This window comes from Dromaius novaehollandiae, chromosome 6 (genome assembly GCF_036370855.1).
Source record: "Dromaius novaehollandiae isolate bDroNov1 chromosome 6, bDroNov1.hap1, whole genome shotgun sequence".
Lineage (NCBI taxonomy): Eukaryota > Metazoa > Chordata > Aves > Casuariiformes > Dromaiidae > Dromaius > Dromaius novaehollandiae.
In genome coordinates, this window is record NC_088103.1 from 43,626,540 (window position 1) to 43,643,182 (window position 16,643).

At 33.8% G+C, this 16,643-nt stretch overlaps 1 protein-coding gene across 5 annotated transcripts in view; it reads left to right on the plus strand.

Moving 5' to 3' along the window:
• The window catches only part of WDR11 (WD repeat domain 11), a 53,741-nt gene that overhangs the window by 13,490 nt on the left and 23,608 nt on the right, over positions 1-16,643 (plus strand). For 2 of the 5 annotated variants that reach the window (XM_026105526.2, XM_064514315.1), the window contains 7 exons: positions 1,889-2,054; positions 3,209-3,323; positions 4,348-4,543; positions 6,410-6,513; positions 7,679-7,858; positions 9,739-9,823; positions 15,760-15,866. In XM_026105526.2, coding sequence (XP_025961311.1) covers positions 1,889-2,054; positions 3,209-3,323; positions 4,348-4,543; positions 6,410-6,513; positions 7,679-7,858; positions 9,739-9,823; positions 15,760-15,866 — 953 coding nt within the window. The remainder of the gene's footprint in view (positions 1-1,888; positions 2,055-3,208; positions 3,324-4,347; positions 4,544-6,409; positions 6,514-7,678; positions 7,859-9,738; positions 9,824-15,759; positions 15,867-16,643) is intronic. The other 3 variants (XM_026105530.2, XM_026105529.2, XM_026105527.2) reach the window with 3 other exon arrangements.

Consider the following 16,643-nt stretch of genomic DNA (forward strand, 5'->3'; position numbering starts at 1 on the left):
TTCTCCCCGTTTGGTTTCAAGTTCAAATGTTAAGCTTTAGGACGAACAAGGCCATTATATAAGGGTTTAATATTGACAGTCGTTCTTCCAGTTCTGTTTGTAAAAACGGCTGTATCATCCCAGCATGTTTTGTATAAGTGGATGGCATAATGTTCTCCCTTAGCTAACAGCTTCATGCAGATGTAAATTCAGAAACACCTTTTTTGGCTGGGGGGGTTGGGGGCGATAAAAAGGGGCTAAAAGGATTTGTTTCTACTGTGGAATGAGAAGGTATATAGCAAGAGAACTGAAAATTAGTAGCGGTACCTGAGAAGAGTTCTGTCACTGTCATGTTGTGTGTGATATTGCAATAATAGGCTTTTTAAATTTAATATAATATAAACAAAATTAGAATGTAAACATATGTACTGTGTTTGTAAATTTTATTATTTTTTAAAGCTAAATTTGTTACAAGTTTGAGGGCTTTTTAGAAATTATCTAGACCTCTTTTTTGTGGTATAATTCTTTTTTTCCTTTTGTGCTTTCCATTTATGTACTAAAAGTATTTCTCAAATCAGTGACTGTGAGTACAAACTAATCAGACTGTATTGTCAGTCAGCACTTAACAACAGACTTTAATGCGTATTTGAAATTTATGCTCCATTTTAGTAAGCTGTTTAAATTGCGAACAGAGCAGAAGACTTGATGCCATGTCATTCTGTAATCATTTAAGAAATTATGATTTTTATGTTAAGTTAAAGGGCATGATCTTATCTTTTTGTGTTTTATTGTACCTGACTTGTACTGCCTCTGACAGAACACCTGGTTTCCAAATATTGAGACAGTACATATGCTGCTGCAACATTATGTGTATTCAGTAATAACAGGAAACCAACAAGTGCAAACAAATGAACAATGCATTTTCTGAATTCTTCTGATTGCATTTTAAATTGTATATGGATGTTGCTAAGGGTATGGTAGTAATCTCTCTTTCTCCCTCCTTTTCCCTCCAGAACAGCACAAAAACTAGAATGGGAAAAAGGGAGGAAAAATTTTAGCAGCAGTGATTTGTCTGACTTTACATAATTTTAAGGAAGCTTTGAGGAAGGAGGAAAAGGAGATTGTCAGGAGACTGATTGCAAACATGACTTGCACTCATGAAACAAGGAGCAATATGTTAGAAGCTTTTAAGGGGGGGATTTGGTGTGTGGTGGAATGAGGAGATTAAAAACAAACAAACAAAACCCTTCAAAAGCGGTGCTTCAAAACTGAACACAGTATAAGAATCGTTAGCTTCAGTGTGACTTACATGCAGTTCATTGGATTACATGTGCCTAACGAACCTCTTTACCTTGCAGCCTCTTACCTGTTAAAATTGCATCACGTCTGACTTAATAGTGCTACAGTCAACATTCCTATATAACATTCCTGTTCTTCAGTAGTTTCTCTGACTTGGAAGACTGGTATTTTAGGCTAGTTCACTTCATTTCAAAATAATGTAATATGTATAATAATATAAAAATTGAAATAAGCAGTATGTTTAAGGGTAATTTCCCATGAATACCAGTAAATGCCATGGTAGCTAGCACTGTTCATAACTGAATTGCTCAGTATTTGAGATGTATAAGAATTATACTTGTTTTCTTTGAATCACGTACTATTTTAAAAATTACTTTATAATCTTTTTTAAACAAAAGTTAACAGTGTATTTTGAAGATCAATGTTGCTTTGCGGTACTGTAGCAATTAAATGGATTTCTGCAGTTCACTAGCAATCAAAATAAGCAATATTGCAGGGAAATTAATCCTGTTAATTTTATTTTGAACTCAAAGTATTTGTTAATACAGAAATGGATTAAAGGTGTTCTTCATTTTGGGGCTACTTAAAGTTTATCTTTGATATATTACAGTGCTGAATCTGTTACACTCAACGATTGTCTTCAATTGTCATACCTGCCTTCCAAAAGAAATTACATGTTGTTACTCTATCCCAGAGAAATTTTGATACTTGACTTGGAAGTGAATCAGACGGTGGGTGTAATTGCAATTGAAAGAACGGGTGTGCCTTTCCTACAGGTAATAAAAATTTGACTGGTTTCTGTCATTGTAGTAGAATGTCAAGATCAGCTGTAAGCTCATGACTCACTGATAGTTGTGTTTTGATTTAGTAAGATGAGTAAGAAAAGTAGTAAACACGGGGGGGGGGGAAGTGGCCTCTGAGCCACTGTTTAATTTAGTTTCCTGACGTCTGCAGCAAATCCATCTCATTTTGTGGTGGTAAAAAAGTTACCAGTGTGGAAACAGTGCTGTGGAAAAAGGACGTTTCACTTTCTGGCAGTTAAGATTTTTGTATACAAGTTGATACTAGCTCTCTGAGCATGTACCTTTGCTTGATCAAATAGCTAAGTCTAGTCTGAGGTGTTAGTGAAGCATCTTTATTGTCTTGGAATCATGAATTCTCACATCAAAAAGGAAGGTTTAAAAAAATCATAACTGAAGTATATTTATGAGAAAGTGGATGTTAAAGAAAAACTCACTGAATTCCTCAAAACCATCTATCTGTGCTAGTATCATTAGCATCATCTGTTGATTCTTCAAATAGATTTCAAATACACTGGTCATCTTTTGAAGAAAAGATTCTCAAACCTGGTTTACATAATGAGGTTCACAATTTACATATGTGCTAGTGACTTTATGAGCTGATAGGCTAGTTTATTTTCAGTTACTTGATTATAGAAGTCTTCAGGTTCATTTAAAAAACTGTTGTGCCAAATTGACTAAATTCTTGGCTTTTTCAGGAATGTTTGGGTGTGTTTTGAGCAGTAAAGTGTAGTCTCCAAAGTTACAAAGAGCTGTACTTTTTTCCACAATATACCATTGTGCATTTTACTATTTGATTAGTTTTAGGAAGAAGATTAAGAAAATTTCCTTTAAAAACATGAGATAAAAAAGTGACTTTCTTATTATTTAGAATAGGTCATATAGAGCTGTTGCCTGGGTTTTTGTTTGTTGTTTGTTTGTTTACTTTTTCTGACACTGATTCTTTCTACATCAGTTTTTTTTAAGTTTGCCTTAGTCACCAGTAATGCAGCTAAGCAAATTCATCAAAATAGTGCCTTAGTGGTAAAGTTCTTAATGACTGTTGTGTATGCATTATGTTCATTTACAGGTATACTTTGCAAAGGATATAATTTTGTTAACCAAATATAATATATCGTCTGTTTACATAGGTAATTCCTTGCTTTCAGCGTGATGGGTTATTTTGCCTACATGAAAATGGCTGTATAACTTTAAGAGTTCGCAGATCTAACTGCTGTATAACTGGAACTCCAAATGAAGAACCAGGTAAGTTTGGTGTCAACAAATAGCCAGAAATGAACTTTGAGGCATTTCAGTTATTTAGAAGCAGTATTCAGACCTGTTGTTTCAGGTTTGAAGGCATCAACCGTCATGCCTTGTTCAGTATGGTGAATTACAGCTCTTCCAGTGTTTTTTTCTCTTAAGTAAATTCATTGAGTATATACTGCATTTTCACAAACTTGTTTTTGGTTTCCCTGATATATAATGCAAAATAAGACATGAATATCCTGAAAATCTTTTCATTACCGAAGATATTTTTTAATTGTGAAATGGCCTAACAATCTGATATACAAATGAAATTTTGCATAAAAGGTGATTAATTTTTTCTTTTTTATCTTTAGGGAAAAATGTATTTTACTGACAACCATAAAGGTTTTTGGAAGTCATTTGGTCTGAAGAGTTGATTTTGGACCTACTTTCCCTTGACTTAGATCTACATTAAGTTCTAAACTATTAAGCCTTTATCTTTTTTTATGGAATATTACAAAGAGTGACTTCTAAATATATATAGCTAAGAGGATAGTAAAAGATGTCTAAAAAAATAGTTCTGTAAATGTATAGTTAAGGGGACAAGAAAAGACGACTAAAATATAATTCTGTAAATGTCATATCCATTGCAAGAATAAACGATTTTTTTAACTACTTTTTTTTAATGAGGTTGGTAATTTTTAGTGAGCTGCAGCACTACTGGCTTCCAGTTTTTACCAGCAAGTCAAACAAGTTTTGGATTGTGAGGAGAAGATGAAGTTTCTGTCCAAATGTAAAACAGTAACTTTTTAGATTTTGCGCGATCCAAGTGGAATAAGCCACTTTAACGACAGAGTTACGCTTTGGAGAACTCTTCAGACCTGTGCAGTGAATACAGAAAAATCAGCAGTATCTGATTTATTTATTTTTCTTCCCTCCCCCGAATAGTTCACAGGAGGCATGTGGATTTCAACCACAGAATTCCGTCACTGTATGTTTTCTGTTCTAATTGTTTGTCTCGTGTGGCACATTGATGTTGCAGATCCCGACCCAGTTCAGGAGCTGATTTATGATTTAAGAAGTCAGTGTGATGCAATTAGAGTAACAAAAACAGTTCGTCCATTCAGTATGGTATGTTGCCCAGTGAATGAGAATTCTGCAGCTCTCATAGTCAGCGATGGCAGGGTAATGATCTGGGAATTAAAATCCAATATTTCTGGCAGAAGTTTTCGGAACAGGTAATGGGATTTATTTTTCTCATCAAAGCTTTCATTTACCAGAGGCGCTTATTCTTAATTTATATTCTAAAAGTAATGATGTTTGTTGTGCTTGTGTGTATGATAGTGTGGCATGTGCTATACATATGTATGAAAAGAAGATGAAATATATCATCCAAAGGGATTAGTATTTACTCTTCCCCCTTTAAAAATAATTTCTTCCTAAGTGGATAGCATAAGGAAACAAAAGATAGAAGGAATATTCAGAGGGAACATTTTCTTCTTATTTGTCTTTCTTCAGACTATACAATTTTCCACAGGATTGGAACCATGAGTTTCAGTCACACAAAAAGCAGCCTGCAAAATTAGTCTGGAAATTACTAGGTTTTTAGTAGGGAACAGATACTCTGCTAGCTTCCCATGAGTTTGACACAGAGCAATATGAAGCTGCACAGCAAGTGGCTGGAATATGGTGGTGTAAACAATTAACATATCTGATATCCAAAGCATTTAGTGTTTTAGATTTTGAGCAGTCTCTAAAAATGCTATGTGAAATAGTATAGTTCTTTGAACATTAAGTGTATTAAGGTCACTTGACTGCAATAAGCGTTTGACTATGGAATAAAATAAATTGCTTACTGGCATAAAAGAAATATAAAATTCTTGATACACTTTTAAATTCCAGAAATACCAGATTTTCAGCGTAGCTCCTTTTGTTGCTAATCAGTGATTTAACGTTTTTATTGTTGGTGTTCCCAAAAGTACTATTAGCTGGATTCTTTGTGATGCATATCCAAGAGTGCTGTTTATGATCCATATGTTGCTGGTTTTTATTCGTTGGATTCGTTGGAATTACATTTCTAAAACATTGATTTTTGTCATGATTATAGAGCTAGGAATAATGGAATAATACAAGAATTACTGGGCCTAGAAGATTCTCAAATATGGTTGGGTTGTACTGAGAAGTGAAAATTCTGTGCCAACTAGAAATATTCTTTAAGGGATTTTTAGGAGCCTTCCTCCTTTGGCTCTTGCTTTTGCTGGATTTGATCTGATCTTGCTTAAAATTTGAACAAAAAGACTGTTAAAGTGGGAATTTAAGGAGAAAAGCTTTCTGTGTGCCTTAAACTGAATTTTTGCATACACCTGGGTGCAGTCCATGGTCTTTGGTGATCACGTAGGCCTGTCCTTAGTCCAGTAAGATTATTGTCAAGGCTGCAGGGGCTGTTCGAGTCCCTTTTATTGGAGATTGCATTGGAACCCCAGTTGCAGTCACTGGGAAAAAATACCCCCAAAACTGATGCATAGATACCCGACAAGAGTATAAACACAGGTAATATGATAAGTTTCTGTTGTACCTTTGTATACACAAAGCCAATCATGCTTCATCTGTTTATGTGAAAGGTATTGCTTCAGTGTTGGCCTTCATTATCAGGATCCTTTATAGGAAGTATTCTTCTGAGCAGAACTTTTGGAATCTGTGTTCTTAAATGTCTAAATATTTCTGATTGCTCACTAGGTGTATTTATTAATGTAGCTGTAAATATTAATAAACAACGTGTTTGAAAGGCTCCTTTCAATGCTTGAGTGCACTTCTGAACAACAGACGTAAATCTGTTTTTCCATGTATAATAAAAGTTACCATTAGCTAAACAGTTACAGTTCGTTAAAATTTAAAAACCCATGCAACTAAGATGAAAATAGTTCTGAATTGTGTACATTTTCTCATGATAGAGTTGTTCATGGAAGCTGGTGTAGGAAGTAATCATTTCAAAATAATTTTGCAAGTAATAAGTAGTGGGGATGCTGAAAGAACAACATGAGAAAATCCCAAAACTCAGGACATGAGTCAGTTTGCATTAGGAACTTATTTTCTTTCTTTTACAGCAGTTCAAGTGCATCACCCTTGTATTCCCCAGTTTCATTCTGTGGGCTTCCTATAGGAGCATACCAAAATAAACTTCCAGACCTATCATTAGACAACATGATAGGTAAGAATTTCTTACACTAATATTGTGGTTACTAATTTCTAGGATTTCTGAATCGTTGCACCTCTTAACTTACTTGAGAACTATGTATGTTGGATTTTTTTCTATGCAATTTTAGTAGCAATTACAAAATAAAAGAAAAATAATTCCTGCTTGCTAAATAAATTATTGATTGAACTTTAAAGGTTTTTTTATTGAGGACTATTGTTCAGAGGTCATGTGCTCTAAGAGAAAAATGTAATTTACATTGGAATTTGGCCAAAAATCCCATTCCTTCATTTTTTCAGAGTAATCTTAACTAGATGAAGACAATTTAACTGATGTATCCCAGGCCTTTGTGAAAGCTAGATAGCTACTAACACTTCAGTACTGAAAAATATTCCATAAAGAGGTGCCATACAGATAATTATCTTTATGTACTGAAATTGATTTTTATTGGAAAAGTGTCTAGTGCTCCTCAGAGGTGCCAAGGTATGGATTTGGATTTGCTGTTGGTAAAAGCTGTCTGTATTGCTGGTGCAGACATCTCTTACCAACATGGGATGTTATCTTACACTTAATCTCCACTGTTTGAAGTTGAAATGATTTTTATCTTATCTGCAGTTTCTGTAGTCATTTACATCATAGATATTGTTAATTTGTACCATTTATCACTTGAACTGGTACAACTGACTGCAGAAGGAAGTGAGATTATATCTTTAGTTTTGCACATCTTTAGTATGTCAGCTGAGGAAATTTCACTCTTAATTTCCAGCAGTGGACTGCTCAGTTTTACTGCTTGAAGTAATATCTACATAAGTCTTTGAATTGTTCTAATGATTTTAAAGTGTTTGTAACTTAGAAGAAAAAAAGGAGAGGAAACAAATAGAAAGTACCCTTGGATGCAGGAAGAATACTAAAACAATTGTAGTTTATTGTTTTGTACTTGCTTTTTGCCTTTTTAGCTTTAGAAATGAAAGTTAATACTGGAGAAATCACTAGCTGAAGTGCAGTGTTCCAGAGTTTCATCATACCTAGTTCAACAGGAAGGAATGCCTCTTTAATTGAACATTGCTACTTTATATGTTAGGTTGTTTGTAATTCTTATTTCTTAACCTCCTGTGTCTGATAATTTTCTGCGAACTCTGAGATTAAAATGTAATACTAACAGGAACTTTAATTTTTAAAGCAGGGCAAGGCACAGCTGCTGGAGAAGAACAGTCAAGAAGTTCTTTTCTGCAAGAAGTCCACCTCAAATTTCTGCTAACTGGACTTCTTTCAGGACTTCCTTTGCCTCCGTTTGCTATCCGTATGTGCCCACCTCTTACGACAAAAAACATTAAACAATATGAGCCACTCCTTGCTGTTGGTAAGTATCTTGAATAGTTTATTGATTACTCTGAAAGTTATATATTCCAGGTTAAATACAACCACAGTTGTATTTAATACATACATACAAATAAATACATACAAATAAATTTCTATCATTTGATCCTGTGCAACTAATCTCAAATAGTGACCCTTGTATTAGCTTGCATCTAAGATAGTCTTTGGATTCTTTTTTTTCTTGAACTCATGGCCTGAAAAGTGGCCTGAAAAATTGCATTACACTAGCTACTCTGTATTTATCCCATCATTTGCTATAATTTTGTCTGTTGATATGCTCATCGTTTTCCATGCTGCTCTCTCTTCATTCTAGACATCGATAAATACACAATTCTGCAGCTTTGCTTTCCTAGAATCAGTAAAGAGAGACTATACATTTCATCTAAGTACCTAAAAGTATACTTTTATGGTATGATTTTTTTCCTAAATGAAGCTATTTTGTCTTATCACAAATGTAGTAAAACTCATCTAGATTCTGCAGTAGTTTCACTGAGCATCTGATTTTTTAAAGGCTGAGTTGTCCCTGTTTAAATATCTAAATAATATTATCTTTCTGTCAAGCTCTTTGAAATCACATCAGGGATTTCACTACCTATCCACACTGACTGGTGTCTATCTGTGCAGTCAGTTAGAAGATTGGAACAGTAGATACACAGGCGCTGTAAATTAAAATTTGTAGTAGGTCGTAGAATCACACCTCCTAATGCTGGTTGTTCAAACATGATCAAACGTATCTAAAATATCAGCTGATCCTGGGCAGTCCTCTAGATTACAACACTGCATGCTGCAGTTTTCTTCCCATTACTTTTCTTCTAACCATGTCTCCAGAGACTGTGCTTGTCAGAAGTCAGACTTGCAGGTTGTTTGTTAGTCTTAAGGTTGCCTGTGCTATAGAGTCTTCTGGATGTGGCATAGGTTTTTGGAGGGAGGAAGATAAAGGTAAATGTTACACAGGAGCTCATAAGCTCCTCATGAGCATGTCACTCCAGTAATGAGTATGTCATACTAATGCATGTATGTACATGTGCAGTTCTCGTAATACTTCTGTTATCACTCAGCCCAGTGTACCATCAGTAGTTGTACTCTAAAATGTAGGCAGGCTGCCAATACTTGATACAATGCTACTAAAACATAACTTTCAATCCTATAGAAGTTTTAACTGTTGCTGTTAGAACAGGTAAAATATAAGATTAAGAAGCTAATAGTAGGTGCAGAGAGCATTCACAGCAAAGTCTGCAGCATCCTACACTTGAGGTACCTGAATGACTCTTTGGGGTTCCATTGTTATATTTAAGAAAGTTGATACGGGTGCAAAGAAAGACCATAAGTCTTTCCAGCGTCTATTAGAAAATTATAATTTCAGTGTTCCCAAAAGTTTTTGATCTACTTTTAGCTAACAGCAACTAGTTTATTGATTTGTAATTTGAAAGAGGTCATTATCTCAGGGACGAGAAAACAGAATTGCTTTAATGATCTGATAAAATTTACTCATGATTCTTCCCTAGGATTACTGATGAAAATGGTTAATACTCTTCCTTGAGTAATCAAAATAAAAACAGTCCTTTCTCCTGTGGTTGGGTATGTGGTGAAAATGCAAGAAGAATCAACAGATTTTCTGCAGGCCCCACAAATAGGTTCAGGAAAATGTCTTGACTCAAAACTAATTTGGCTGGCTGCAGAGAACCTCAGAGGGTTTAATTTGTAATTAAACTGTAGAAATCAAAATACCTATTCTAAAATTACATAATACATAGTAGTTAAAGATGAAAAAAGAGAAATAGCCATAAATCTTGCATTTTCACTGAAGTATGAAAGAAGAGTAAAGCTGGTCTGTATATTTTTTTTTTAAATCACTTTTTGTAGGTACAAGTAATGGCTCTGTCTTGGTGTTTCATCTTACAAGTGGGCTCTTACACAAAGAGATAAGCATCCATTCCTGTGAAGTCAAGTAAGATTTTAATTCATACTATTATCCTTTTGGGAAATGAAAATTATAACATTTAATGTACAAGCAACAAGCAGTGTGGCTGTCTTGTTTCATCAGTAATGACACTCAAGAAAATTGCCTGTTGAGTAGTCTGTCATAATGAGTAATATATGGACTGTATATAAGCAGTAACTCACTATCAAATCTGGAGTGAAAATTATATTGAAATATGAATATTTGAATTGTATCCGTGTAGGCTGATCTAAGATGTGTATTGGCTGTTTTCAGTTTCTTTAGAACATTATAGTACAAAGAAGTCTTTTTAACACAAGAAACTTTATTACAGTGTCTTATTTATATAATGGTCATTACTTGTACATTTTACCCTTTCACATAATGCTGTTTTGTACACCAGCATGTTTCCTGTCCTCATGTGAGGCTGAAACTTGAGACAGTTCTAGCCCTAGCTGAATTTAGCATAATTTTAAAAGATTTTAAAGACCCAATACATGATTCAGCATCTAGCCATCCTAAATATGGAACACAGTAAGTTTTAAAGCTCTTATACTGTATATTTTTAAGTGTGTGCACAATGGCATAACTATATGGCAAAGATACGAAAGATGATGCTTGCTCGATACATATTTCTGGACTGATTTGAGCATAGGAAATAAAATATTTTTAGTAGTAGTAGTACAGATTTATATTAGAGTCGTGACATGAAGCCTTGTTCAGGTTTAGATCCTCATTTTACTGTTCATTCTCCAAAACATAAGAAAAATATGGATGTCTCAGCACAGATAGCTTTAAGAGAGTTCATTATCTAAATATACTTTGAATCTACCACCTAAATCGTGTATGTATAGTTGCATTTGTGGTGTGATTGATAGGTCTTGTAAGAACAGAATTTCCCTTTCTGTTCTAGTGCATTTGAGTTTTACCCTTGTTTCATATGATTAATTACTTACAAGATGTTTTTGCTTTTTTTGTTCTCTTACGCAGCCCAGGGGGATACTGAATCTTGCTTTATTTTTCATTCATGTGACTATAGCATTCAAAATTGACACTGCTGCTAACACTGCACAGATATGGTTAAAAATATTTTTTAAAACCACTACTAACATTTCACAGATAGGGTTGAAAATATTTCCTTAAGATTGGGACGCATCTGAAATACACTTTGAAAAATATTTCCTTATCTTTTATTTGATTTAGATTGTGTGTATTACTGGAAGTATAGTTAGTGTGGGCTTTTCACTTTGCAAGCGTTTTGCAACATATGAACAACTTTAACAGTACATTGACTTTCCAGGAACTGTCCTTGCATAGATGGTATTTGCAGAACAGAATTAAAATGATTATGAATTCTGTTTAATACTCATAGTCAAAAGCAGTCATCTGAGCAAATCTTCGAAAGATTTATTTAGTTTCTCAATTCAGCTTTCAATGATCTGAGTGACTTTCTATACAATTCTGACAAATTCAAAGGAATGCTTTAAGCAATGTGGAATAATGCCTCATAATTTTTTAAATATTTTTGGAGTGCAGCAGCTTTTCTTTCAGTGGGAATTCTTACTTTACCTCCAAAATGTTGGGTTCACTTTTAATTCATAGTATACCTGCAGGGAACAGCATTATTTTAATGTGTAATTGATAATACCCTCGAACTGTAGCTAAATGCCGGCAGAGTTTTCAGTGCCCTGTAGTTTAAAAACAGAAAATAATAAAACTCAGGTCTTTGAGCGTTACAACTCAGGCAGCTATCCTTTGTATATTACCTGTGCTAACATAACACACACAGAGTTGTCTACGTGCTAGTAATTGTGACTTAAAAAAAAAAAAAAAAACACCTCTGCAGAGGTGTACTGTGATTAGGAGGAAGAAAGTGATTCTCTGTCCCGCATTTAAGATAGTACTAAAGAAATAATGGAACAGCTAAATAGCAGTCAGTGACAAAATGAAAACTTATGGATACTCATGAGTATGAACTATGTGGGTGAATTCTTTCTCTTTGAGTTTAGTTTGGTTTTTGATTGGGAGACACAGGAAAGAAACAGCAGAAGTGCTTCAGAGCACACTGAAGAAAAAGTCAGGCTACTGCTGGGAGCATGAGTGAGGGGGAAAAACTAGAAGGAGATTTTAGAATGTGTGCTGGCTGAAAGAAGCCGTGAGTGGAAGATCAGTCTTTTGTGGTTCCTTTAGGATACAGAGAAATGTAGTTAATTTTTATTACTAAAAATATAGTTAATTTTTTATTACTAAGAGGAATTAGAACAACTATGAAATAACTAATTCTGTTACCTTTTCTAACTGGAGCAATCTGAATTTTTCATAACCCAGTGTGGTAAGATAGGTGGTGATAATACATCTTCAGTGTGGAAGAGAATACGTTCAAGGCATATATTTAAAACATCCGTGATTTAGCTTCTTGTTCAAAGTGGTTCATTCTGAATGCCTTTCCTGCTACTTTGGCTCCTTCCCATATAGGTAACTATGACTAGAGCATTGCTTCTTAGTTTTTTGCTGATGCCTAGCAAGTTCAAGGTAGCAACAGTTTTAATTTTTAAACTTAAAATCTTACTGACTCTAACTAGAATGTGTATGCCCTGCAGGCAAAACTTGACGTCTTGCTTGAGAATTACTACCCAACACCCATGTTTTAGCAGTCAAATTTAGGCTGACTCTCCTTTGGGAAACTATTTTGCAAACACTCATCACCTACTTAAAAAAAAGAAAAACAAAAACCCTTTCTCACTTAGAGAATGATGCATGAAAAATATCTGCCAGTTCTGTCTTTCAGATGTTAGTGAACTTCTCTTTTTTTTGTGTACTTGTAAATTATGCATTGCCTGACAAGTGCAAGCAGCCTTGCAGTGAAATCTTGTGTATTCAGAATTGAATTCTCAAGTCATTGATACAGGAAGTTGTGGAAGGAGAAAGTATAAATGAAAATAAATAATAAATAAAAGAGGACATTGGAGGTATGAATGATTGGTGGGTGTCTCAGTGGCTTTTAAACATCTCTGCGACTCAGCAGGTTTCTAGATTGATGCTTATCAGAAGCTAGATGTGTAGACCAAAGGAAGGAACACTCTGCCCTGGTAATGAGGCTCTTTCCTTAAGCATTTGCTAATGGCCATCAAGTCAGCACATGGGCCGGATTTGCTTTAAATCTGATACTGTATGACAGTTCTTAAACTCTTAAATATGCTTACACTTCATAGCATCAGACATCATGTAACTCTAGTGTTTTATTTAGGTGCTTGACATTAAGAAGAAAATCTTCAGATTTCTAAAGGTGTCTGTTTGAGCTGTTCATAGTCAATGTTGGAGAGTTAGAAGTCAAAACTTGATGTCTGTTAGCATGTTATACATTGACTATCAACTATCATTGTAAAGACGTTGCATTTGAATGGTGAAATTTGCAAAATCAGGTCAATCTCTTTAAAGATTTTAAAGATAAAGTTTTCTAATTTCTAATTTTCTAATTTTTATAATTATGTCAATAGTATACTCTCATCCCAAATAAAGACTTGCAAACATTGAATGCTACGTGTAGTTGAAATATATTATATAATTACAATGAATAAGCTGCAGTGATATGTTTCAGAATTCATCAAAAATACACTGTATTGTGAATAGTAGCTTTTCATAAAAATTAGAATCAGTATATCTTCAAATTCTTATGAAAGAGACCAAACTTGTTGAGAAGAGTAAGCTGTCGTTGATTATGACTTTTAAGTTTTGCAATTGAAATGGAGTTTGATTTTTTTTTTAATGTTATCTAGAACTTAAAGTATTCAGCATTTATTGTGTTTTTCTTTCTTAGCCTTTGTCTTCTTAAAAAAGAAAAAAAGTTGTTCTATTGCTGACATTCACATTTGGACGTGCAAAGCATGCAAGTTCTTTTGAAATACAAGCGAATTACTTTTGAAATAATTACATTTGAGGTTGAAAGCATTTTCTGATGATATAATTGAGGTTTTAATTTTCTTTAAAATACTGCTTCATTTCCATTCTTACTAAAGTAATTGAGTCAAGCTGTATGTATAAAATCTCTGATTTATATTTTAAAAGAATAGATCTGGTCTGTAAAGCTAGCTGAATGAAACCCTTAATTATAGCAAATAAAGATGTCTCTTAGGAGGAAACTTTGCATAATGGAAATTCTGCAATAGGGAAGTCATTACTTGTTTCCTTCATTAAACCTTGAACCACTGTCTTCATTAATTCAGTGAATAAATACTTTCTTCAGAATCCTTAGTTGGTATATATTGCAATAAAAAGTACACTGTTTAAGGTGCAAGCAGATTAGCTAAGATTTCTTCTTGATTATGAGTGTCTTGGGATTCTATAGATCTTTTATTGGTATTGACAAATGGCCAGCTGGCAGCAAAGAAACAGGACTTCTCATTCGTTAAATCTGAGCTGATAAATGAAATATAGAAAATGCTTCAGCTATTTGAAAGAGAATGCAGAGTTACTACTAGGAATAGCAGTGTGTTACAATTATTCTGTATTATTTCTAAAAAATAATAATAAAGAATAATAGATAAAAATTAGAAAGGTGTCGGAATTCGTTTCATCCATTTCAAAATGCTGCCTGTATTTATGATCATTTACAGACCTGAAACATCACACATTGCATGCAATCATAAATTTCTTTTTAGTTGTTCTTGTATTACAAATAATAATTACAAATTACAAAAATTGAATACTTTTCATTTCCATTGAAGTTATTGGCAGAACTTTCACAGGTCCTATTTGAAAAGGATTTGGTCCTAAATTCTGAACTTTTCTTGAGAACTTAGGAGTAAAGCTTCCCACTTTTAATAACTTGAACTAAAAAAATCAAGATAAATAAGGAAATAATTTGTATGTGTAAAATATTACAGGAATGCTTTTGCTTTCACTAAGTTGCATTTAGGAAACTTTACAACTTCTGGACTTAATACAGTGTAAGCTGAATCTAGTGACAGTTAATCAAACTGTTATTTTTTTGTTTTGTGTTTCACATATTCTGTTGCAAAACCATGATTTTCCAATTGATGCAACAGGATAGTCATCTTAGAGATAGTTCTTAAGTAATCTGTTTCTGAAGGATTTGAGAAAAACCCAAGTCTTTTTATCCATATGAAAATGAACTTGTGTATATGTTTGTGTATATATGTATTAGAACAGTCTTAATTTTCTTTCAGATTAGTTCCTCGATTTATTTCACAGATAAACCAGTAGAATATTTATGCTGGCACAAAGTATGTGTATGGGAAATGGGGAAGGACAAGACTATCTCATTTTGAAGATGTGTCCTATCACATTTTGAAACTCTTTCTTATATAGTTTTGTGGTCTGTGGTATCCTACTCAAAAGAATTTGCTTCAAACCCATACAGGCTGACACTGTGTTACATTAGATCGTAACTTTGCATCCTTACAACGCAAGGTATTTTTATTTTGAAGCCTTGGCATGATCTAAGAGAAAAATCTGTGTGGGGTTGTCTGCCAGTTGTTTTGTGATAGTTGTCTTTGAATCTGTTCAGTGACTGTTGGCAGATCTGAGTTAATTCATAGTTTTTCCTACTTGGTAAATCACTGATTTCATCAAAGCAGTGCTTTTAGTCCACAACAGTGCTGAGCATCTGTGAGGGGTTTTTTACAAACGTTGTCAGTGTTCCTAACCAAAATTTGTGTTTGACCAAACCAGAATCTAATATGGCAGTGTAGTCTGAAAAGACGGTTTTTATTTTAATTTGGTGACTTTATTATTGTACGTACATCACACTTGTAAATGCATATTTTCTTTTTATGGTAAAATACAGTGTTTCCATAAATTGTAGAAGACTAGATCTATGCTCTTTACCAATTGCATGAAATCATTATTGTATTTCAGTCTAGGATATTTTCCAGCCATTCAAATATTTCTGCTAATACGCTCCATGTACTGTCTTCTGATGACAGGGGAATTGAGTGGATAAGCTTGACTGGTTTTCTTTCCTTTGCCACATCAACACCTAACAATTTGGGGTTAGTGAGGAATGAGCTGCAGCTGGTGGATTTACCAACAGGTCAGTATTTCTTGAGAAATCCGTTTAAGAGGCTGACAGATTTGTTGGTGAGTTACGAATACAAGTTCTTACTACTTTTTTTTTCCTAGTTGTCATGGCAAAAAAAGAATAATGAAGAGAAATTTAACTGATTTTGCTCTTCCTTCCTTGTGAAATCACGTAATGTGTTCCAACTGGTGCTCTACAGACCAATTTCAAACAATAAGTTTGTACAGATGTATGTGGCTTGGATTCAATAAAAGAATGACCATGTGTCAGCAGGACGTTTAGCAATATTCACAGAGTGTGGATATTAGAGGCTTATTTTATTCACAAAATTCATGTTTTTCCAAATATGTTTTGTCATAGGCTACAATTTGTTGTTTCATGTGCAACTGATACAGTGTTGAAGCATATATGTGGTGCCTATCAGCAATGGATAATTTTTCAAGGTAGATCAGGTTTGTGACCAGAATTTGGGTCTTAAAATCTAGCATTTCAGGAAAAGATACAATGATGCATTTTAAGTTGATGCTGTTTGTAAAGTTGTTCTTCTGAATTTAATATACACTCTTTTTGTAGGTTAATACACTTTCATACATAGTATCTCTACATGTGGGTTTGAATGTAAAATGAGTATTTTAATAATAAAATTGCATACTTTTACCATTGGAAGAGTTAAAAATTATATTTTATAATTATTATATAAATTAATATTATTATAATGTAAATTATATAATTGGAAAAGCTAAAAATAAGTAATTTTAAGAATATATACTATTGGTAGTAAACCTGACA